This window comes from Halictus rubicundus, chromosome 11 (assembly GCF_050948215.1).
Source record: "Halictus rubicundus isolate RS-2024b chromosome 11, iyHalRubi1_principal, whole genome shotgun sequence".
NCBI classification, from domain to species: domain Eukaryota; kingdom Metazoa; phylum Arthropoda; class Insecta; order Hymenoptera; family Halictidae; genus Halictus; species Halictus rubicundus.
The window spans coordinates 9631071-9653667 of NC_135159.1; the positions used below are offsets into that span (position 1 = coordinate 9631071).

The following is a 22597-nucleotide window of genomic DNA, read 5'->3' on the forward strand; positions in this document are numbered from 1 at the left end:
GATGCGTAAGTATGTACTTCTTAATATTTTTTTAATAGTTCCAAAATAATACAATAAGCGGTAAAATGATACAAACTATAAACATTTTATTGTCTCCGTTTATATCTTCGGCCGAGTTTTTAATAAAACCATTTCACTCGTAAATAAAAATTTTACCGCTCCGTCGCGATTCTAATATGGAATTAAAATCTGAATGAATCTACATACATAAACGCAATGATAATAAAACTAATTAATTGGTGTAGAAAAACTTCATTTATTTAACATTTCGTGTTCTTCACTTCTTTTCCACATTCATTACATCCAGAAACTTGAATATTTGCTGGAAAAAAATGAAAAAAAAACATATTTCAATAATTGGATTATTAAAACGTTTCACACTAAAATAATGCAATCATAAGCTTTTTATTAATTAATAATCCATTTATTCTAATAGAATTTGATACACTTAAATCGTTCAATATAAAAGTTGTACCTAAATTAATATTTAGCTGGATATAGACTTGTTATCGTTCTGGTTTTCGTTTTCATCTTCTTCATCAGAGTTTGTGCTTCTTATATCTTGGTCATTTTGTTCATCTTGTTCATCCTGATCGTCCTGATTCGACATTTCCTCCCAATTTTCATCGGATTCGCTTTCTAAATCCTCATCCTCAATTCCACCGTCTTCTTCCGAGGAATCTATTAGCGTTTAATGAAATGTTTTAGGAATCATGAGTATTAGATTTCGAAACTTCATTTTAGGGTAGAATCTTTTTTTTACAAACCTGAATCTTGGTAGACAAAACAATTTGCTGAAACTTCTTTATGTTGTTCTTCGACTGTTTGTGAAATTTGGCCAGTGATAAGGGAAACACGACCCTTTAGCTTTGAAATTTCTGACAAGAGAGCCAGTTTGGCATCGATTAAGCTCAAAATTGGGCCAAACGATTGCATGAGGTCTGCTTGCGATAATAAATGGCCTGCATGTGCTACCAATAATGCTTCCAACCACCTCACAGCCATTTTACTTCTATAATAGACCAATAAAAACAAAAATAAATAAACGTTTGCAAAATTAATTGATTTTTGCAATGCATATAACATTGTATATATAAATTTGTGTATATAAAATTAGACAAGAAGAATTAGTTAATGGTAATAAAAAGAACTAATTAACGTTTGGGAATCTTACGCGAATGTTTTACCCTGGATCAAGATGGTCAGTTCTTTAATTAGTGGTCCAATTGCCTGTACCGGTAGTTTGGCTATAGTGTTCCTAATGATAGATTCGTTTCTTGTAACGAATACGTTGTTCAAAATTGTCTTATCTTTACTATTCAAGCCTTGAAGCAAAAGTTGTGCCCTATTACTACCTGAACTAGTACTCTTCCCTACAGGACTGGCTTCAGCATTCAGACTTAGGTTTTCCAATCTGTCTTTCAACAACAACTGTGATCCAGAGTTGCTTCTATTTCTTTTTGGAGCGGTCTCTATTAATCCTGTATATGAAAAATTGCGCGACACAATCTATTATTACACCAGAAGAAAAAAACAACTTCAAATGTTGCCAAAAGAGATAGATATTCACCTGGTGCAAGATATTCTACGTTATCCTCAATTATAGTAGCCTTCACTTTGGAAATCTCTTCCTTTTTCTCTTTAGTCTTTCTATTCTCAGAGCGCACCAAGCATTGTACTTTTTCAGAGAAATCTGGGACCACCCTTTCGAACGTGGGATTAAGATATGCACCGTACGCTAAGAGTAGTTTCTGGTCTTCTGTTAATTTCGCATCTAAGATAGGAATTTGTTGGATACTATCCTTCTGACTTATGTCGGAAGCTACTGCAATACTCAAGCTAGGCTTCAGAGGCTTTGCACGACCGTTTTGCTGACATTGAAACAAATGTGCTTGACCTGACCTAGTTACTACCAGCACAACCACCTGAGACTCCTTGGACACGTTTACCGAAACACTTACTGCGTCGTCTTGCAGAGCTAAACTCGCCACAGCTGTTCTATCAGTTTTGTTCTGTAAGTATCATTTGATTTATAGTATTTATTGAAATCGTTTCAGCGAATTGGTAAATAAAAAACGCATATTTTACCTCGTCCAAAGCCCAAACGCTGAGGCAACCGTCGCCACTAGCACCGCTAACTACGTAGTTACTTCCAGATGGTATTTTTACAGTAGAAAGACAAGTCACTTGATTAGCATGACCTGTAAACGTTTTGACTAACTGTTTCGTAGATAGATCCCACCATTTAACAACTCTTTCTCCCGATAATAAGCTTTTTCCATCCTCTGAGGCTGCCAGGGACGTTGTCTTTCCCTTTCCAGATTTCCATTTGCATTTCACTCCATTTTCTTTAAGGTTCCAATGAATAATATGATGGTCGTCTGCAGCGCTAAACAAACCAACATTCTCGGACCAGGTCACAGCTGTAACTGCACCATTGTGACCTTCCAATTGATTAGTGACTAACGATGTGGCGGTATCATAAAGAGTAATTTTTCCATTTGTCGATCCCATGGCAACAATGCCCTTGGGAGCTGATTCCTCTGAAATTGACTTCTTTCTGCGCTTCTTCCATGGCGAAGGCTGGAAATTACCAAATGGAAGTTTTATTTGAATAGAAATATACGGAAATAAAATAGTGAACCTACTGAACTTCTACAATGAACGAGCTTTATTTCAAAGTAATTGCAACTGTAACAATAATCGGAAATATTGCATATAATAGATATGTTAACAATCTTTCAAATCTGTTTACGAGAATATGATTTCAAATTTTACTTTTTTCGATATTTACGATATATTATGAACCGCATTGGCGAAATAACCTACGATTCTATTTATAAAGAACTTTGAACTAATAAACGGAAAAGAACACACGGATCACTGTAATCGACATAGTAAGGATTTTTACCAGATGTACGCCGGTATTGAACGCGAATGAAAAAGATAATGAACTGATACCTTTAATTGAAGGCGAAATAAAAAAGCACATGGCTCACCGTGGCATTTGTTGACGAAGAGTTGACATAAAGCCAGGTCAAAACACAACAGGGAGAGGACAGGTGAAAATTAGAAATGTATTCCTGTTTTAAACGATTGGTGGAGGTGTCCCATATTTTTAACTTTCCATCGTTTCCGCAATTAGCGAAGTATTCACCGTCGGGAGAAAAAGCGGAACAATTAACGGCGACCGCCATGCTTGAACTGTGACCACTGTGAAGTTATCAACTATTTGTAATTACTAGAGTGTACAACTTCAATTCAAATTCAAAGTCACGTGGCTTGCACAATCGTATTCGATCTTTATGAAATTATGTTCTAGATTTATCAAAATATTCGATGCGAGTCACTGATAATAAAGACATATTATTGATTAAATAATACACCAAGAATCAATCTTTATCAAAATTAAATAATTTAAAGAAAATACGAAAATAATGTAAAGAAGATACGAGAGCGCACACGCCCGGGATTTTTGCGCCTCGGGTATAGTGCTGCCCCAAGACTCAACTTTAGCCTGGATCAGATCCCACATCCACGGTAGAGAGGATCCACGTTTAGACTGAATCAGATCCACCGACGAGATATTTATATTCTAAATATCTCGTCGGTAACCTCGTCTGTGCTTCCGGTAACATTTTTAATTAATCGTATTGTAAAAATGCATTCTAGCGCCAACTGGTTGACAATATAGTACTAACAGTTTCGTTGTTCTGTGGTAGATGACGTCACAGACGTGTTTGTAAATTTCTTCTTGATAGACTAGGTTAGATCTTTATTTATATTATTTTAACATTACACGCGTGATATTGAGTTTTATAGTTAAGTTGTGTTGTATGGGAATTATAGGAAAATACTTCATGTGGACTCGTTTAGAGAAAAGCGTTCTGAGCAAATTTGGACGACCCATGTTTTCCTGTCGAATCGTATACGTTTTTGTTTGCACAATATAGATTGTACTTACTGTACAGTCTTACATATGTGCATGTGTACGTATTACTCAAATACTCGATAAGGGCTTTTGTTTACCAATTACTCCGGCAACCGAAGGAAATTATAATGAGTGACGATGATCGAGACATCGACATTGAGAGCGATGTAAGTCCTTAAAAGTGCCCTTTCGATGAGTCTTATTAAAGACATCATTTTTCAGGAAGGTGACGACTCGGACTCAAGGCAGAGGCATTCGAATAACACCCAATATTATTCTCAAGTAAGACCCTCAAGTATCCTAAACTTAATTACTTCTTCTTTATTTCGTGTTTCTACATATAAATTGATCAGCAACACAAGCTTAATCGATCCCGTTGAGTGTCAGATTTGAACACTTTTGAGGTTAGTTCGACATTTCGTACCTAAACAACCACAGACCATGGAAAAAAATTACAATCCATTCGTTTAATGATTAATCAGGTGTAATTTAAGAATCTGATCGATTTGTAATTAATTTTAAAATGCGACCACCATGTTGTTCTCAAAGCTGGCCGTATTTACGTTTAGTTGTTTGTAAACAAACTGAGGATTTAAAAACGAAACTGAGAGGACTGTGCACGAATTGACTGCTAGAGTTGTATTGTTTTCTTTCACACAGTGTCTATCAAACTTCGGTCTGTTTAATTTCTGTCCTACTAATTAATATTTGTTTTCATATAAAGCGAAAAGGTTACTTTATAGAATGCTATCGAAGTTCAATGCTTACTGTGGTAAACAGAATGTTAATCAATAATTGAGATATAATACAATAATAACGGTCTTATATAATGGTTTTTGTGAATGTTGATTTCTACTTTCAGGCAGAAAAGCGAGCACATCACAATGCATTAGAACGTAAGCGTAGAGATCATATTAAGGATAGTTTCTCTAGCCTGAGAGACTCTGTACCTGCATTGCAGAGCGAGAAGGTTGTAAGTAGAGCACAAATACTAAAAAAGGCTGCAGAATATATACAGTTTATGCGCCGCAAGAATTCCTCTCATCAGCAAGACATCGATGACTTGAAGCGACAAAACAGTCTTCTGGAGTCTCAAAGTAAATATTATATTTTTATCGTTGAAACTTACAGAGTATCGAATAATATTGAACATAAAACCTATTGAACATTCGTATCTACTGGATTGTTTGCAGTTCGAGCTTTGGAGAAAGCAAAAATAACGGGCAACTTCGCAGCCGAAACATGCGAAGTTACGAAGTCTGAGGGTGTACCAATGTCAGGGTATAATGATTCAGAATCCGAGTCTTCGGACAGTGAAACGAGCAGAACTGTGCGTTCATCAAAAAAGCTAAAAGTTGGAGGACTCCATCATTGACCAATGGTTTGACCCAAACTTTGTTGTCTTAAAAACTTATTTTCTCATGACGACCGAATTCTATATAAATATTTATTCCCCCTTCCCCCATGAAAAAAAATGAAGCATGAGGACATTTGTTCACTGAAAATCAAAGGGTAGATGAATGTTTCAGTGGAGTATTGAATGTCTTAGAGCCAGTGTACAAAAGCGTACAAAGTATAGGTAGCGTTATGCTTATTCAAAGATTGATATAAAATGAAGAAATACATTGTGTATCACACTTTGGGACAGCCTTTTAAAAATATTGAATTTATAAATTTGTAGAATGTTTAGAACTGTTTTGTCGAGAACGAATAATCATTTTCCTAGAATTAATATTGTATAATAATATTATCAGATTCTGTTATTTTTTAGATTTATTGGTAATATAATGTTATTTTTGTAATTCCGTTTCAAGTGACTGTATCAATTCCATAATATTCCGACGGTTACGATCTTCAAGTAGAAAACTTCTTGATTTCTTATAGTTATCCGTTTGACTATAGAAATTAGGTACATATTGCTTAATCATAAACCTTTCGAACACTGTAATTATTTCGTTGACTAAATACGTGCTCAATTGCAATACGAAACTCGAATTTATTTTATCGTTTAAATAAAAGTTTAATTATATTAACAAAAATTTTAATATTATTGTAAGGATAATAAAAATTCAAAAAAGGGTTCACGCAGTTATTTTCACTTGTGTTCATCCTTGTAAATATTTAAATTATTACTGTAGGATTATTATTATTAAGTTAAGTTATTCTAGAAAAGTAAGCTGTATAATAACATTATTCATTAATTATATTTGTTGTTTATGCATTTAAAGGTGTCTTGTCTGTTTAAAATGAACTATTCAACTTGAATCAAACGCGTATATTTACCTTAGTCAATTCAACAAGTGCGCATGCGCTGTTACATTGCGCAACGTATTCACGCACGCGCTAATAAGTTTATATTTTGAAATAAATTCTTCGCTTGTCGCTTTAACAAAATTAATTAGAACGCGAAAACTAATTTTGCAATTTGTTTATTTGTCGATTTTTTCGTTACAATTATCCACAGACGTTAGGTATCTGATTTCGTTTGCATCTGTTTGTTTTAACGAAAGTTTTATTTCTTTTCTTAGGTATAGCATGAGTGAGACTGTTTAATTTGTCCTCTGGAAATGTAATGTTGCATATTGGCAATCTAATTCGACGATCCTCCCGTATGATTGGGGATCGAAAAATGTATAAATGATTGTTGAAGTCTCTGAATAGCTTCAAAGATACTGCCTGTTGAAAAAAAAAGAATAAATTATATTTGTTTTCTTTTTTAAATTTTAATTTGAAACTTACTCGGCCAAAAAACTCCACTTCCTTTAAGTATTTCATCAACTCTGTCAGCCATAAAAAGAATTGCTTATCAAAATCAGCGTTTGCGTTTTCATTATTCTGAATAAATGAATTTTGAATGGTTTCAAATTTTTCGGTATTGATATGTTGTAAATGCTCATCTATGTAATTTTCCACACGTTGCCTCAGACGTGTTACCTTATATTCTGATTTTGAGAGTACAACTGCAAATTCAGACATTGCCATGAGAAGATCACCTTTGTCAGAGGGCTCCATTCTTTCTTATTTCTTCGGAAAATTTCGTTTTACAACTCAAATTTTCGAATTTTTTATATATTTATATAACCTTTTGAATTAGTGGGTAGCTTTACGCAGCCAAAATTCGTATTTATATTAATTAATCAGTAGATTTTGGTATGTTGTTAAATCTTGCGATCGGAGTGTAAAATAATTGTTTGGCAGCTGGTAACCATAAAAATTTGTCTTTTAAAACTTCTATCATGCTCAAACTCGAATATTTTGCAACTATATTCACACTAGCGAGCACATATTTTTAATATTATATATAGTAAATAAATAAAAGACACGTTGTAAAATATTCATCTTTTACTAGACTTTGTTGTAGAATTTTTATATTTTCAAGTAAAAAACTCATTTCAATTTTTGAAATTAAAATTGCATTCAAGGTTAAGCTTAAAATTTTTTAAAATTAATTTCTTTATAAAATTTAGTGTGGCAACCATTTGTTATTATTTTAATGTGTTTTGTCAGCTTTTATGTTCCACAGCGCGATCAAATACAAAAACTTCAAAAAACAAAAAACAAAAAAGAATGTATGTGTTGTGAAAACGAAATCATTTTGATTTTCTATTATTACTCACACAGTAATCATTCCTCATTCATAGCGCTATCTCATTCGTTTTGTAAACGTGACCTTACCATTGATTTAATACTTTTATCTCATTTGTCAAACGTAAACGCTTTTAATGCACGATTTCTTTTATTGTCGATAATTCATACTTTATAGTTTCATTAATTAATGAATAAATAAAAGCCAAATGTCATTTACAGAAAAAATATTACTGCCTACATATAATGTGCCGCTAATGATGCATAATTACGTTTGATTATTACACTAATGCTTCATATGCAGACATATTATCATACTACTTTCTTTTATCGAATTAAGTGCTGAAGGAATAAGATAAATACTCGATTTTGCTATATTATTTAATTGCATTGATATCAATTACTGAGACATGAAATGTATAGTTATTCTCTTGAACCCATAAATACAATATGGCGGCCTTCAAGAAATAAAAAATTTTCGAACATTAAACAAGTTTTCACACATTATTCAGTAAACTAACCCTCCTAATTTATTAAAAAATAAATGAAACAATTTGTTCACTGCAATCTGAAGAAAGCTATGTATTGAAATGTTCCTTCCATTTTTTGTTGAACATTTAAATTATTAGCTATTTATATTTTGAGTCAAATAAGAGGATTAGTAAATAGTAATAAATATTGTATATAATAAAAATATTACTCTACGTCTAAATGGAGGTTAAATATTTCCTTAATGTTAATTGGAGTGATTGTACACGACATAAGCGACAGGATTGATGCATCATGCGTCTAAACGTCTGCACTACATGCAAGATATTAGATAAAGATGGTGGTTGCATATTGATTAGAATGAAATTGACCGCGGTTACCGACCCCAAGTACTATACCTCCTATCAGGAAGCCGATTAGAATTTATTCGACATTTTGTTTCTTATTCGCTGGCCTACGAACGTGGAAATTTACGAGTCGTTTGGAACGCTGGAAGCTACCCACCCCGTTTGTGCAAACGTCATGAGAGATTTACGAGTGTACGTCTTCATTATGAAAGTCTCCCGCGAGCTGATATCAACAAGATAATGTGTTTAAGTCATCCCTATACACAAATATCAATTATAATTTATTGACCCAAAATATTTCATTACGAAATCATTCGACACGGTCAGAAAAATACACGTTTCCATTTATAAACGATTATAGTATTATGAATTATACTTCTAAAAATTATTTAGCTCGATAATAAAGGATATCTTTATTATAACATATATTTTTTCCTAATTCCCCTCCCCTAGAAGCTACATTAAAAATATTGATTTTATATATATGGTTTCGATGAACCAATATAATTCTAACAATCTAGTACATATTTTTATATCCTGCATACATAGTTTGTAAAATGATAAATTACCTATGAGCTAATAAGAAGAAACATTAAAATATTAATATATGTTGTACAGATGAAGTAATATTTTTCTAATAGGAAAAGTATCGAATTAAATATTTATAAAATAAAAATAAATATTAATAAAAAAAATATTAAATGTTAATATTATATTGTTTGTTATTATTTAAATGTTAAGTATTTTATATTGACTGTTATAAATATTGATAAATATCACTTTTAGTAAATATCTATTTAGTTGTAAACATTTATATGTAAATTCTTCTTTTAAAATACATTGGCTGTAATATCTGTCGGCAAATTCCATCGCGTGGTTGACACTGTCGACAACCGAGTAATTACTATTTCGATTATTTACCGAAGAAAGGGGAATAACGAAAATATGCTAATCAGTGGCAGATTGTAACAAGTATCGATAACGATGACGAAACATGAAGACAAGACTTCGCGAATTTTATAGGCGTATACTTTGATACATTATGAGATAGCATTCGTAACAATTCAGTTACTATTAATATAGTACAATCTAAATTTCTTAGTATTTCATTATAAATAAATACACGAAATTATTATTCTTACTGGAAATTAGACAGTATAATCAATATTATAAATATCAACCAGTCTATTTTCGTTTTACTATGAATTTTTGTCAGGCACAATTACTAAAAGAAAATTTCCAATTTTTTCCTTAAATAGAAAATGCAGAAATATGCAAAAATTCTGCGGTTGACTGTATCTCCGTCGAATTATCACGGAAGCGCTTGTCAATGTGCTAGTGGAATGTCTTGACCCACTGTATTTTGCAAGCAAAATGACAATAATATAATGAAGCATACACAATAAAAATCCATCGGGGTGGTAAATTGCCAATAAACGAGACAGGTCAGAGGTCTGAAGCGATTGCATTATTAGAAATAAGTATAAAAGCAGCTGGTCCCAGTGCAACCGGTGTATAACGCTTCGTTGCAACGTGGTCCACCGGTCGCTCACCGAGGGATTCAAAGGAGATGCTGAAGTTCGTACTGTTGCTGGCGCTCGGCGCCATTTGCGCCGCGCAGGGCTTGAAATTTGAACAAGATGGGACCCGCACCGCCGACATGGAGTTCCTTCATCGACAGAAGAAAATATTCGAGCTTCTATTATACGTCAGACAAAATGACCTGAGCGATGCCGAGTTCTACGATATTGGACGTAACTATAATCTGGAGAGCAACATCGAAATGTACAACAATAAGGTGATTTTTTTGTTTTTAAATCTACAGGGAGAATTTTTAGATTTAATGTTTAGCTTTTAGTAGACCTATTCTTTGGTGAATATGAAACAAGCTTTTGTTCATTTTTCAGGATTCAGTACAGCAGTTCAACTGGTGGTACAAGCAAGGGTCCTTGCTAAATAGCAAGGCTTTGTTCTCCTTGTACAATCCTGAAAATCTGTACGAGATGAATCAGTTGTTCGAGCTGTTCTACTCTGCGAAGGATTTCCAAACATTCTATAAAACGGCATGCTGGGCTCGTCTCAATGTGAACGATGGCGTGTTCGTGGCTGCCTTCACTATTGCAGTGTTCTACAGAAACGACTGCAAGTACATGAGGCTGCCGGCCATGTACGAAATCTACCCTAATCTGTACTACAGTCTGAACGTGATCCAGGAGGCGCAGAACCTGAAAATGTCCAAAGGTGAGCTTTCTCAAAAATAATTATTATTGTAGAGAATTTATGACGAAGAAAAGAGAGCACAGTTCATAGTAGATAGTTTTTCAGTGATTATTTTGTAAGGCACAGTAGCCTAATTTTATAATGGATTACTTTGGAGACAGTAGCTTGAGTTTTAGGCGATTGGTGTAGAAAGAGCTGAGGCAGTTGCTGTAGAAAAGAAAATCAAAAAAATTCGTTTTAGTATCAAGGATTAAAAAATGATTTTTCTTCAGGTTGTGGTGCAAACTTTGCGTTCGATAACAGAGAACAGTACATGGTTTATGCGAACTACACCAACGCCTACATCCCCTTCGCTGACGAAGAGTCCAGGATGGACTACTTCATGGAGGACCCGAGCATAAACGCCTACTACTATTACTTCCGACAAATATTCTCCTTCTGGTTGTCGAGCGATTACGTCGGCATGTCTAAGGAGCTCCGTGGAAAACTATACTACTATAATCACCAACAGTTGTTGGCCAAATACTACTTGGAGCGTATGTCGAACGGCCTTGGTGAGATCGAGGACTTCGATTGGTACAAACCCATCAGTTCAGGATACTTCTCCAATATGATGTACTCGAACGGTATTGCTGTACCACAGAGGAGCCAGTATTCCGCTATTCCGTTCTACAAGAACAAGTATCTGAACGTACGTATCGAAAAGAATACTCGGTACCGGTGGAACGATAGTAATTTAACAATAGAATTTTGTTGTTTTTCAGTATTTTCGCGTGAGACCTTCATTAGCATATTGGTGACATTTTTCTGATTGAAATGAGTACAAGCACGATATAATTCGGAGTTCATTTTCCCGCGCAATTCGTGATTTAGTAGAATCTCGATTATCCGAACCGATGATTTCAAAATACTATGAACAAGCAAATACGATCCAAACTGTGTCGTGTTTGGGCTCGTCTTAATCAGAAAAATGTCACGAATATGTCAGCAATAGTTTCAGAAAGCAATAATTCCAAACAACAAAGTTCTGACCAAAAAATTAGACAAAGTTAACACTTGAATTTTTGCAGAGCCTCACCGCGTTCGAGTACCGCATATCGGAAGCCATCGATTCTGGCTACCTGGTGGACGCAGAAGGAAAGAAGGTGAACATCTACTCACCTGAAGGTTTATACATGTTGGCCAACGTGATCGAAGGCAACGTTGACTCGTGCAACAAGAAATTCTATGGCATGTATGATGCACTTGCTCGTGACATCCTTGGATTCAGTTTCAATTATCGGGATAGGAATCAGATGATCCCCAGTTCTCTTCAATGCTACTCGACCAGCATGAGAGATCGTGCATTCTACTCGCTTTACAAGAAGATCATGAGCTACTTCTTCAGGTACGACAGTTCTACCAAATATGCTCTTCCAATTGATTATTTATCATTATATGGTACTATGTATCACATTCTTTTGGCACTTTTGGAAATTTAGAATCAAGTTCCTCTTCAGGTTCCCCTTCAGGTTCTTCTTCAAGTTTCATGTTGATCTTTGCAGATACAAGAAGTACCAGCCGATGTACTCGCAGGCCGAGCTGCAATTCGAAGGAGTTAAGATCGAATCGGTGGACATCGACAAATTGAGAACCTACTTCGACAACTGCGACACTATCATCAACAACGCCGTCTCCGTGGAGAACTTCAAAAGAGGAGAATCCCTGACGATAAAGGCTCGTCGCCTCTGCCTGAACTACCAACCATTCTCTTACAAGTTCAACATAAACTCCGACAAAGAGTCGAAGGCCATCATCAAGATCTTCCTTGGCCCGTACTTCGAGGAGGAGAGCCAGGACTTCTACTACTTGCAGAAGTACTACAACTACTTCTTCGAGATGGACAGATTCGAAGTTGATCGTAAGTTGCTCTGTATTGGTCTAATTTCTATCTAACAGTTAGAGGTGCATGGACGTTTATTTATTGACCTTGTTCGTGATTAAAAACTCGGCTTTCCTTCCAGTCTGCGCCGGAGCCAACAACATCGTCAGGAAGAGCTCCGACTCGATGTTGACAATGCCAGACATGATGTCGATGGACCAGTTCATGGACAAACTGGACAAAGCTATCAGCGGCAGCGAGCCGTTCAAGTACTCCGAGAGACAGTTTGGTTTCAGCTCGAGATTCACTCTGCCCAAGGGCAGCCCCGATGGCATCAAGTACAAGATGTTCTTCTTCATCAGCCCTTACGAACAGAACAACGCCTCTTACTATCAGCTGCCCTTCTTCGGCAAGTTCTTGAACGACGGCAAAGCTCCTGGCTTCCCGTTGGACAGACCGCTTTACGGCTGGAACTACACCATCCCGAACATGTTCTTCAAGAACGTGATCATCTACAACACCCCCAAGTAGATGCCAATGGGAGCACAACCCCCGGAACGAGCGTTTCCACATTGCCGACTTGTTTTGCCTGTAACGCGAGAATAAAGCTCGCTGAATAAAGAACCTGAATTTTACACGTTGCACTATGATTCCTTTGGTTTTCGGTTACGAGATCCTGATACGTGACATTTTCCTGATTAAAATGAGTCCAAACACGACATAGTTGCGAGCATGTTTGCTGATTTAATACACGATTTAGTGGAATCTCGATTATCCGAACCGATGATGAATGAAATCCTTCTTCTGAGCTTAAACTTTCATTAAAAGCAAATGTATTTTCGTTAAGTGTTCTGGAATGTTGCACTTCACTTACAAATCTCTTTTATAATACATCTCTACAGTACCGCATCCCTTAAAACTGCAACTAAAAATTTTCCATAATGATTTGTTAAGTCGTTTTAAATAAGTTAGTTGAATTATGCTACTTTTATTAATGTACGCTGCGCAAAGATATCGTATCAATAACTGCGGCACGATACAAAGATGCAAGGGATCATTAGTTAGTTTATTGGACGATATAAAAACTATTCAACAATAATAAACGGTTCACCAAGCAGAGGCAAATCTTTCCAATATAAATTCTGAAATTATCAAGGATAAGTAACGAACTAGAAGCATGAAACAGAGATAGAGAAAGGAGTAATTGCTCCAAAAGATAGAAGGTATTTATCTGCGTCTCGATACAATGTTTTCGCGTAATTATTTCGCTCGTATTTCAACTGTTCCTGATTAATTTCGATTAGAATTATATCGATGTTTACGCATACTAATCGCGACGCGTCGCGCGTTGCCTGTGGGTGGCTTGTATACAGATTAACTTCTTTTAATCGTCTTGCGATTATGGCTGGATATTTTGTTCGAATCGCGTTCTTTAAAATACTGCGATTTTGAATAATTATTTCGTGATAGAGAAATCATTTATTTGAATGTTGTTTTGTGGATTCCTTGACTTTGGAAAAATAATTTACAATAAATTTCCAACGAATTTAATACTATTTCACTCTACTTTTATTTTATATTTCGTTGATTAGATTAAAATTATGAAATGAATTGCACTTTCATTATCGTGTAAACACGTAACTTTAGATTTACACATTCGAGATTATTAAATAACAACTTCTAAATCTCATTGCTTTCGACCATGATGTTAATCGATGTCAAAATGTCAAACGGATTTCGATAAACAACTTATTTACGATGATTTCGGTTTCACGATAAATAAGCCTCTGTTATGTAATGCGTTATACTCCCTATTTCAAATATTTATATTAAACATTTCAAAGAATATAAAATTTGTTTACTACAATATCTATTCGCTTTGCAATCATTTTTGTCAATTCCATTTTAAACCTATTGCAAATATTTAATTAAAAATTGTAAAATAAATACAATCATTTAATTACCTTTAACTATAATATAAATTTGTTAAAAGAATTTGATAAAAAGATTTTTCAATTCTTAATTTACATTGTTTTACGCCAAATGAAATATAAAAAAAAATTGGAGAAAGATTCGCAGACAATAAAATTTACGATTTAACAGAGATTAGAATTGCTTCATTGATGTTATTATAATTTCGCACAATAAAAATGCAAATAAAATATATATTTATAAATATTATAATGAGAAAATGATGTATATATTAATAAATTTACATACAGTATTTCGTATGTATATTAGATATTTACGATTATATCATTATTATATTAATCTATTTCGTCCACTGTTAAATAACATTAGCCCTACTGGTCAATAGGTTTCGAAAATTTCCAAAAATTCGCTATGAAGTCTCCAGGTGTCTTGATCACCGAAGAGCAAAGAGCGTCTACCGACGTCGTCGGTGATCCTGTAATGCAAAACGAAAAATCGTCGAGGGGGCGATTACTCGATTACTATGAATTTTTTTTGTTAAACGATAATCAGCGGTCAAAGTGGGGATGGTCCACGACGGATGAAGTATAAAAACCGCGGTAACACAGATCCATAAGTTCGGTTTTGCGGAATTCTCACAAATATGTTGCGATTGTGGTTGCTGGGATTGCTGGCGGTTATGTCCGTGGGGGCTGACGCCAACCACGAAACCTTCAAGCCGACTTCCAAGTTCGTGGGCAAACAGAGGCAGATCCTCGACCTCTTTTACCATGTTTTCCAACCCGGCACCGTAACTTCAGATAATTACAACAGGGTCAAGAATTTGGACATCTATAAAAACCAATACGAATTCAACGATCCGGTAAATGTCCTTTCTCTTTCTTCCCGGAGATACAATTATACAAGGTGAGTCTTGTAACATGACAATTTCTCATGAGTTATTCGTTGTACGAAAACATTTTTCAAACAAGCGTTGCATAATTTCCAGGGGACATACAGTATGGTAATCTGTTTTTTGTTACTTTACTTTTTTATGGAGATATGAGGGTCGACTTCAGTTTTTTAAATTGAATGGTCAATATTTTCTCTTGAAGTCGAATAGAGCATCAAATTCTGCCTAAAAAAGTATTTTACCAAATAGAGCTTTAACTTACAAGTTATTTGCAGTTGTCATGTTACAAGACTCACCCTGTATATGTAGTATGGGTTACATTGTTGCCACTGGATCAAGTATTATATGCAAACACAAATTGTAGACTGTTGTAGATAACTACCTGTACCTCAAGAACATATCAAATCTCCAACACAACGAACTATTCTCCATCCATCATCCGGAGCATCTTAAAGAAGTAAAAGCCTTGTATGACCTGTTCATCAATGCGAAGGAATTTTCAAATTTCTACGATGTTGCTACATGGGCAAAAATCAACGAAAATGAGGGCAAGTTCTTTCTTGCTCTGTACACTGCCGTGTTGAACAGGCCAGACACACAGCACATCAAGCTGCCACAAGTGTACGAGCTGTACCCCTATTTGTACTTCAACTCCGAGGTCATCAAAGCTGCCATCGACTACCAGACTACCCATAGAATAACTGGTAATTGTCTTCTTTATTTAGTAGGAGTTCTACTAGTATCAGACGAATAACTTATTCGTAACCCTCTGCGGTCCAACATGTTTCCTCTCTTTTACTTCAGTACTTGCTACAAAATGACATAGTTCAATTATACCCCAGCGGGTAGCTCTATCAGTCTATTTAGAATAGATATGAAATACTACAATTTTACTTACAGTCCATGTAATTGTGACATTTTTGATGGGTCGACACTACTCTCTCAGCAACTGTGAAAAAGATCTCCAACGTAACCGTTAAAATACGGAATTTTGATTTTAGAATTGAAGTTCCTCTTTCTTTTTTTAATCATTTTTCAGTTATTGCCTACTCTCTAGTAAAACACTTTAAACGGATAAAATTTTATGTCTTTAGAAGCTCTGAAAAATCACGTTGATTGTTTCTTCAACGCGAAGTCAGCCAGTGTGTATAAAAACGTCATACAAATGTTACCAAAAGCATTATTCTTCTTGAATATCGTACCTCCTCAACAGGCTAATACAGTTTAAACTTTTAATTGTTCTATGTAGACAAGGTGGGTAACCTTAAACCTAAGGTGATCGAGGCGAAGTACTCCGGCTGGAACGTGAACCATGAGATAAACTTGTTGAACAAAGTGAACTACTTTGTCGAGGATATCGGTCTGAACCAGTTTTACACCTACCTGTCTCTTAACTACCCATTCTGGCTGAAGAATAACCAGTCGATCATCCGTGGAGAGGAATACCTGTTCACGCACAAATATCTCTTGAACAGATACAATCTCGAAAGGCTGTCTAACGGACTGCCATTCGTCGAGGACTTCCAATGGACCAAACCGTTCCCCATTAGTTACGAACCACACATGATCTATCACAACGGAATTCCAGTGCCCCAGAGACAAGCCTTAGCTCCCTATCCCAAGTCCGTCTACCATAAAATCAGGGTGAGTGTCTAAACGATAGTCTCTCAGAGCTTGTGAGAGTTCTCTAATTAAGGATTTTGAACACTGTTATATAATATCTTAAAAAATACAATGTAGTTCCATGACAACGTATTTCAATAAGCACAACTCTGGAAGCTCAATGATCAAGGATTGAACGAATGAAGGGTTCACTATTTGAATTTGCCTATTTGTTGCAGGATATCCTAAACTTTGAAGCAAGAATCGTGGCTGCCATCGACTCTGGCAATGTCCTCACCAGCGAGAACAAGTGGGTCAATATCAACCAGCCAAATGGTCTGAACATCCTTGGGAACCTGATCCAAGGCAACGAGGATTCCGTCAACAAGAAGTTCTACGGCAGCGTTGACACACTCGCCAAGAAGATCTTAGGCTACAACTCAGATGCTATCAATGAGCACAACGTCGTTCCCAGCGTTTTGGAGACGTTGACCGCCACCTTGAGGGACCCCGCCTTCTTCAGCATTTACAACAAAATCGTTGGCCTCTACTATAGGTAAATTAAACTCTGAAATTGGACCTGGATTAGTTCTAAATACTATCAACACTTTATCTACTGCAAACATATTTATAAGATTTTTAATGACTAAGTTGTATTTTCGTTCGAAAAATTTATTGAATGGATGTATTAAAAAGTCTTCAGCCACGGACCATAAAGTTTAAAAAATGACGATATAATGGCCAGTGGATAACGTTTTAAGTTACAGTGTAACTTTAACTGAGAATCGTTTCAGATACAAGCACAACCAGAAGCCATATGCCGTTGAAGATGTCATCTTCGACAGCCTGAAGATCAATTCCGTAGACATTGACGAGTTGGTGACATACTTCGACTCGTTCGAGACGAACATCAACAACGGTTTGTTAAGCCAGGATATAAGCGAAGAAAAATCACAGTTGATCAATGTGAAACAGTGGCGTCTCAACCACGACCTCTTCACGTACAACATCACCGTCGACTCCGCCATACAACAAAAGGCATCCGTCAGCATCTTCCTCGGACCGAAACGTGACGTGAACAAAAAGCCCATCGAGCTTCCACAGGGCTTCAAACACTTCTACCAACTCGACAAATGGCTAGTCTCTTGTAAGTATATTGGAAATCAGTATTGGGCAAAATTTTATTCGGATAACAGATAACTAGGCAACAACCTAATACATTAAAAGGATTTCTGAGCTTTAGTATATTAGTCCCACCTTATCAAAGCAATTAAAACAAGAAAAAGTTTCTGTTTGGCTCCTGTAAACATTCTAGCAGATTTTTTAATTGTAAATTAATTCGAATGTGTCTTTAACAGTGAACGCAGGAGAGAACAAGATCTCGCGCAGTAGCGACGAATCCTTATTCACCATCCCCGACTACGTGTCAACGAAGAAATTCTTGGATAATTTAAATACCGATACTCAGTTGCTGAAGAAGCTCTCTGGTTTCCCCCAGAGGTTGCTGCTGCCGAAGGGTAGCACGGTAGGACAACCGTTCCAACTGTTCGTGTACATTAAACCGTTGAAGGAAGAGGTCACGTACAAATCCAATATATTCGGTGATGTCCAATTCGACACTACAGCGCTAGGTTTCCCTCTGGACAATCCGATCGACCAACTGACAGTTAGCCAGCATAATTTCAAGCTGGTGGATGTGATCATCAAACACAAAATCGGTCCTGCAGACGTCGAAATTTCTTTTTAATTAGATAAACCTCTCTGTAATCCCCGACACGTTGAGTCCGTAGAATTAACATTATTATAATAAACGGGGGTTTCTTAATACTTCTGTCATTCTCATTTTTATTGACTTTCCTCGTGCAAATCCTAGCAACAAAAAACAACTTTAGCAATTGGCTACCACTAAGTTGACAGTGTTTGTGGAAAATGATTCTATACGTCTCATTTTGTACATTATGCCGACGACCACAGTCGAGACTTTTATAAAGAAGTAGTAGAATTTACAATATCAATTTTAACAAACTTCATCTTTGTAAGGAATCCTTGTACGTTATCTTGATAGCATTTTAATAAAGCGTATAAATTTTTGTATATATTTTTCCAATTTATTTAACCGCTCTTTCAGAAATCATAAAATAGTCCTTTCTATATTTATTAACATTAACCGTACCTGTATACACGTAATAGCAAGTATGATAATAATAATTTCACTTTGCTATTTCGAACGAATATTTGAAAAATTACGCGACACCCGCCACAAGTGGCGGCGACAGTGGCGCCATCTATGGTGGCGGGTTTGTGAACTAATTTTTCCTATCTTCGCCATGTGTAAGACAAGGACAGCGATACTGTGCGACAAGGACAGATAGACAACTCTGTGCCACCTCCTTTTATGCGATCCTGCGAATCACCTGACAGAGTATCAGGAGCGCATGACTAGCAAGGAGGTATCCGACAAGGACAGATGCATGAAATAGTATTAGAGAGAGAGAGAGAGTGAGACAGACATAGAGCTTCTCAATACATGTAAATTTCATACGAAAATTAATATCGCACTTGTTGTTAATAATTTGTAAATATTTGCTATCAGAGAATATAGAAGGGACATCTGGCAACTTTCACATATCGTTTTCGATCGCATTTTGTTTGTAATAAATTATTTATTAATAAATATCCTCGTCCTTGTTCTAAAATGATGCCGAATAATTTAACAGGTCCTCTAAGAATAAATAATTTTTTTTTTTTCGATTGGAGAATGTAGAATCGAGTGTTGAATAGCTCCGATGCCCAATTAATTAGTTATTAACCATTTTCGGAGAACGTCCATGTTGGCGGCATTGCTTGTACATCTACCTTGTTGCACAGTCGCATAAAAATCATTAATAACTAATTCATTAGGAACCAAACCTAAATAAAACTACCACGGGAATATAGCCAAGGCTTCATTCCAGATTCTTCAATCGGAAAAGCATATTTATCAAGTCTGCAAAGAGAGAATATTAATTATTTTTAGAGGACCTGTCAAATTATTCGATGTGATTTTAGAACGAGGGCGCGAATATATATTAATAAATAATTTATTACAAACAAAATGCGATCGAAAACGATATGTGAAAGTTGCCAGAGGTCCCTTCTATATTCTCTGATAGCAAATATTTACGAATTATTAACAACAAGTGCGATATTAATTTTCGTATGAAATTTACGTGTATTGAGAAGCTCTATGTCTGTCTCACTCTTTCTCTAATACTATTTCATGTGTCTGTCCTTGTCGGATACCTCCTTGCTTGTCATGCGCTCCTAATACTCTGTCAGGTGATTCGCAGGGTCGCAGAAAAGGAGGTGGCACAGAGTTCTGTCTCTCTGTCCTTCTCGCACAGTATCGCTGTCCTTGTCTTACACATGGCGAAGATAGGAAAAATTAGTTCACAAACCCGCCACCATAGATGGCGTCACTGTCGCCGCCACTTGTGGCGGTTTCCGCGTAATTTTTCAAATATTCGTTCGAAATAGCAACGTGAAATTATTATTATCATACTTGCTATTACGTGTATACATGTACGCTTAATGTTAATAAATCTACAACGGACAATTTTATGCTTTCTGATACGGAATCTGCTTAATTATTAACGATTCGTAAAACTAAATCAATATAGGAAAGTATTGGAGAGTTGTGAAAATTAAGTTGCAAACGAAGATCGATTCAAGGGTTAAATAAATTGGAAAAATGTATATGAAAACTTATACGCTTTATTAAAAAGCTACCGAGATAACTTACAAGGATTTCTTACAAAAATGAAATTTATTAAAATTGATATTGTAAATCCTATTATTTCTATATAAAAATTGAATTTCCAGTGGTGGTACACGGTTGTTGGTTTCCCATTGACAAATGAGAAAGTCTCGATTATGGTGGCCAACGCAGACAAATGTCTGCGTAGATTGCGTAATAACGTTTAGATCCTCGAATTCTTCTTTAAACAGTTGTTGCGCAACGGAAGAAATGAATGGAGCTCTAAACGCTGCTTGTTTGCGTCTAATAGACTATGTTTATCTATCATTTTTCTTGTTTCATTCATATTTCTATAATTCTGGGAATCCTGTAAATAAATTATAATCAGAATTTGTTCGTACAGCTTAACAAATCAATGTATTTATATGTACATGGAAATTCTTAGTAGCAAAATTAAGAATCGTAAAAGACGGATTTTTCTTATTAGGAGTTTTATCATATTTTGCAGAATATGAAAATATTTATTACTCGTTTTTCAAACGTTTTTCTGCGCCGGGTATCACAAGATCAAAAGATGCTGTATAACAGACATTAAAACACATATTTGTAATATGTTCAGATGATAAATAACAGTACCAAATGTTTAAGCAATTAAAAGGATCACAGCATAGAATATTTAAACAATTACAAAAAAAAATGTAAACATGAAGAAATATGTTTATCTAAAACATTCAAGAGTATATTTTATTTCATTAATATTTGTTAACTGTTGCATTTGACTAAAAAGAAATTTGATACTCACTGAAATTTTGTGATTATTTAATGACTCATTATCAGAACTGTTAAGTAAATCAGTTGCAGCTAGCGATGACGTTCCCACGACTGCACGTTGCGCATCCTGCGTTGTATACACCAAGAATGGCCCAAAAAATGCAAGTGAACGTACTATACCGGGTGATTCGTCGGCATAGAGGACAACCGAAAGTCCTGAGACTCTGACATGTCCTATAAATAAACAAAAGAAATTGTTATCAATTTCGAACCAAATACTTAATCGCTTTAACAAAATGACTGTCGAGAAATTATTATTTCTATGTATAACAAAAAGATCATTCAAGAATAATTCCTTCGAAAAAACTCCGTACGCAAATATTAAAATTTTAAAAAACAAGATATTTTACTTGTATTGATTTACAGTATTCTTCATTGATTATTTTTTAATTGATTTACAGTATTTCTCCAGTATTATTAAAAATAGTTTCACATTTTTAACATATGCAACAATAGCTAACAATTTCATAGAGGCACATAGAACTTGGAGTTAATTAATAATTGAGTACCAACTCGTACCAGATATTCTTGAAAATTATCGTTATTAACGAAACTGTTACTACTTGTGACTTCAGTCCAACTGAAATATCATTGTGATTGTTATTTTAATTTTTTCGAGCAATGATTGAGATGCAGTTGAGAGCACCCTGTATAAGTCGTATATAAAGATGAGCTGGATGCTGATGTCCTATTCTTCGGAAGGCAGCCGTGAAGATTCCGTTCGATACCCTTCGAATTTTAGCGTGCACGTGCCTATTCAGTGAATTAAATAACAAACCACTAAACAGTTTAATAAAATACAATCTCATACGACAATAAAATGTGATTGGTTTCGGATAACTATTATTCAAAGGTGACTCTGAAGGATCTTTGGCCCTCCGAATCAATTGTGATCTTTAATTATTGCTGTAAAATGAAGTCAGGCTGTTTTAAACATTTTGTTAAGAAGGTTAGTATTATATCAATTATATGACCTGTACTTCTACCGATTTTTACATCTCCTGCAGTATATTCTCTCACATATTCGCTCTTGCAATATAAATGTAAATTTAATTACAACTATATATAATCTAATATTATAATTATACAATATCGCGTATAGAATGAGTAAAAAAATTTCTTTTTAAGAATTACGTTTACAAAAGTCACGAACGAAGAATTCAGTCAGCTT

The 22597-nt window shown here is 35.3% G+C and overlaps 5 protein-coding genes across 7 annotated transcripts; 3 read left to right on the forward strand and 2 right to left on the reverse strand.

Annotated features, from left to right (window-relative positions):
• Window positions 1–12: 12 nt before the first annotated feature.
• LOC143358995 (WD repeat-containing protein 43) lies at window positions 13–3220 on the reverse strand. The gene is made up of 7 exons (XM_076796576.1): window positions 3000–3220; window positions 2089–2583; window positions 1571–2012; window positions 1175–1481; window positions 768–1012; window positions 476–681; window positions 13–322 (listed from the first exon to the last, which is right to left on the reverse strand). Exons 1-6 carry the CDS (start codon window positions 3195–3197, stop codon window positions 488–490), a joined length of 1881 nt encoding a protein of 626 aa, XP_076652691.1. The 5' UTR covers window positions 3198–3220; the 3' UTR covers window positions 13–322; window positions 476–487.
• A 523-nt stretch (window positions 3221–3743) lies between these two features.
• On the forward strand, window positions 3744–6015 carry Max (MYC associated factor X). The gene is made up of 5 exons (XM_076795950.1): window positions 3744–3766; window positions 3850–4098; window positions 4154–4213; window positions 4794–5028; window positions 5125–6015. Exons 2-5 carry the CDS (start codon window positions 4060–4062, stop codon window positions 5304–5306), a joined length of 516 nt encoding a protein of 171 aa, XP_076652065.1. The 5' UTR covers window positions 3744–3766; window positions 3850–4059; the 3' UTR covers window positions 5307–6015.
• A 3705-nt stretch (window positions 6016–9720) lies between these two features.
• On the forward strand, window positions 9721–13057 carry LOC143358993 (hexamerin 70c-like). The gene is made up of 6 exons (XM_076796574.1): window positions 9721–10150; window positions 10260–10593; window positions 10845–11263; window positions 11643–11959; window positions 12117–12472; window positions 12576–13057. The coding sequence occupies exons 1-6, from the start codon at window positions 9923–9925 to the stop codon at window positions 12962–12964; spliced, it is 2043 nt and encodes a 680-aa protein (XP_076652689.1). The 5' UTR covers window positions 9721–9922; the 3' UTR covers window positions 12965–13057.
• A 1645-nt stretch (window positions 13058–14702) lies between these two features.
• On the forward strand, window positions 14703–18686 carry LOC143358994 (hexamerin 70a-like). The gene is made up of 6 exons (XM_076796575.1): window positions 14703–15227; window positions 15622–15961; window positions 16507–16901; window positions 17099–17415; window positions 17654–18006; window positions 18218–18686. The coding sequence occupies exons 1-6, from the start codon at window positions 15009–15011 to the stop codon at window positions 18604–18606; spliced, it is 2013 nt and encodes a 670-aa protein (XP_076652690.1). The 5' UTR covers window positions 14703–15008; the 3' UTR covers window positions 18607–18686.
• A 1906-nt stretch (window positions 18687–20592) lies between these two features.
• Window positions 20593–22588, reverse strand: LOC143358537 (uncharacterized). Of its 3 annotated transcripts, XR_013082962.1 has the most exons (4): window positions 22073–22588; window positions 21946–22006; window positions 21398–21600; window positions 20593–20962 (listed from the first exon to the last, which is right to left on the reverse strand). XR_013082962.1 is itself a non-coding variant. In XM_076795717.1 (3 exons), exons 1-3 carry the CDS (start codon window positions 22233–22235, stop codon window positions 20819–20821), a joined length of 510 nt encoding a protein of 169 aa, XP_076651832.1. In that variant the 5' UTR covers window positions 22236–22588; the 3' UTR covers window positions 20593–20818. The 3 variants fall into 3 exon arrangements, 1 of the variants encoding a protein (XP_076651832.1); XR_013082961.1 differs by having other exon boundaries at window positions 21946–22588; XM_076795717.1 differs by lacking the exon at window positions 21946–22006.
• Between the last annotated feature and the right edge of the window lie 9 nt (window positions 22589–22597).

What these genes read in the sequence shown, in the direction of transcription:
- LOC143358995 (XM_076796576.1), bottom strand. Translation starts at nt 3,197, where the DNA reads ATGGCGGTCGCCGTTAATTGTTCCGCTTTTTCTCCCGACGGTGAATAC. An exon ending in GCGTTTGGGCTTTGGACGAG is followed by an intron (nt 2,013 to 2,088) that starts GTAAAATATGCG and finishes TGATACTTACAG; the next exon opens with AACAAAACTGATAGAACAGC. An exon ending in CGTAGAATATCTTGCACCAG is followed by an intron (nt 1,482 to 1,570) that starts GTGAATATCTAT and finishes TTTCATATACAG; the next exon opens with GATTAATAGAGACCGCTCCA.
- Max (XM_076795950.1), top strand. Translation starts at nt 4,060, where the DNA reads ATGAGTGACGATGATCGAGACATCGACATTGAGAGCGAT. An exon ending in ACATCGACATTGAGAGCGAT is followed by an intron (nt 4,099 to 4,153) that starts GTAAGTCCTTAA and finishes ATCATTTTTCAG; the next exon opens with GAAGGTGACGACTCGGACTC. An exon ending in CAGTCTTCTGGAGTCTCAAA is followed by an intron (nt 5,029 to 5,124) that starts GTAAATATTATA and finishes GATTGTTTGCAG; the next exon opens with TTCGAGCTTTGGAGAAAGCA.
- LOC143358993 (XM_076796574.1), top strand. Translation starts at nt 9,923, where the DNA reads ATGCTGAAGTTCGTACTGTTGCTGGCGCTCGGCGCCATTTGCGCCGCG. An exon ending in TCGAAATGTACAACAATAAG is followed by an intron (nt 10,151 to 10,259) that starts GTGATTTTTTTG and finishes TTCATTTTTCAG; the next exon opens with GATTCAGTACAGCAGTTCAA. An exon ending in GAACCTGAAAATGTCCAAAG is followed by an intron (nt 10,594 to 10,844) that starts GTGAGCTTTCTC and finishes ATTTTTCTTCAG; the next exon opens with GTTGTGGTGCAAACTTTGCG.
- LOC143358994 (XM_076796575.1), top strand. Translation starts at nt 15,009, where the DNA reads ATGTTGCGATTGTGGTTGCTGGGATTGCTGGCGGTTATGTCCGTGGGG. An exon ending in GACTACCCATAGAATAACTG is followed by an intron (nt 15,962 to 16,506) that starts GTAATTGTCTTC and finishes TGTTCTATGTAG; the next exon opens with ACAAGGTGGGTAACCTTAAA. An exon ending in CCGTCTACCATAAAATCAGG is followed by an intron (nt 16,902 to 17,098) that starts GTGAGTGTCTAA and finishes TATTTGTTGCAG; the next exon opens with GATATCCTAAACTTTGAAGC.
- LOC143358537 (XM_076795717.1), bottom strand. Translation starts at nt 22,235, where the DNA reads ATGAGATTGTATTTTATTAAACTGTTTAGTGGTTTGTTATTTAATTCA. An exon ending in TTATATACGACTTATACAGG is followed by an intron (nt 21,601 to 22,072) that starts GTGCTCTCAACT and finishes GTTTATTTATAG; the next exon opens with GACATGTCAGAGTCTCAGGA. An exon ending in TAAATAATCACAAAATTTCA is followed by an intron (nt 20,963 to 21,397) that starts GTGAGTATCAAA and finishes ATTTATTTACAG; the next exon opens with GATTCCCAGAATTATAGAAA.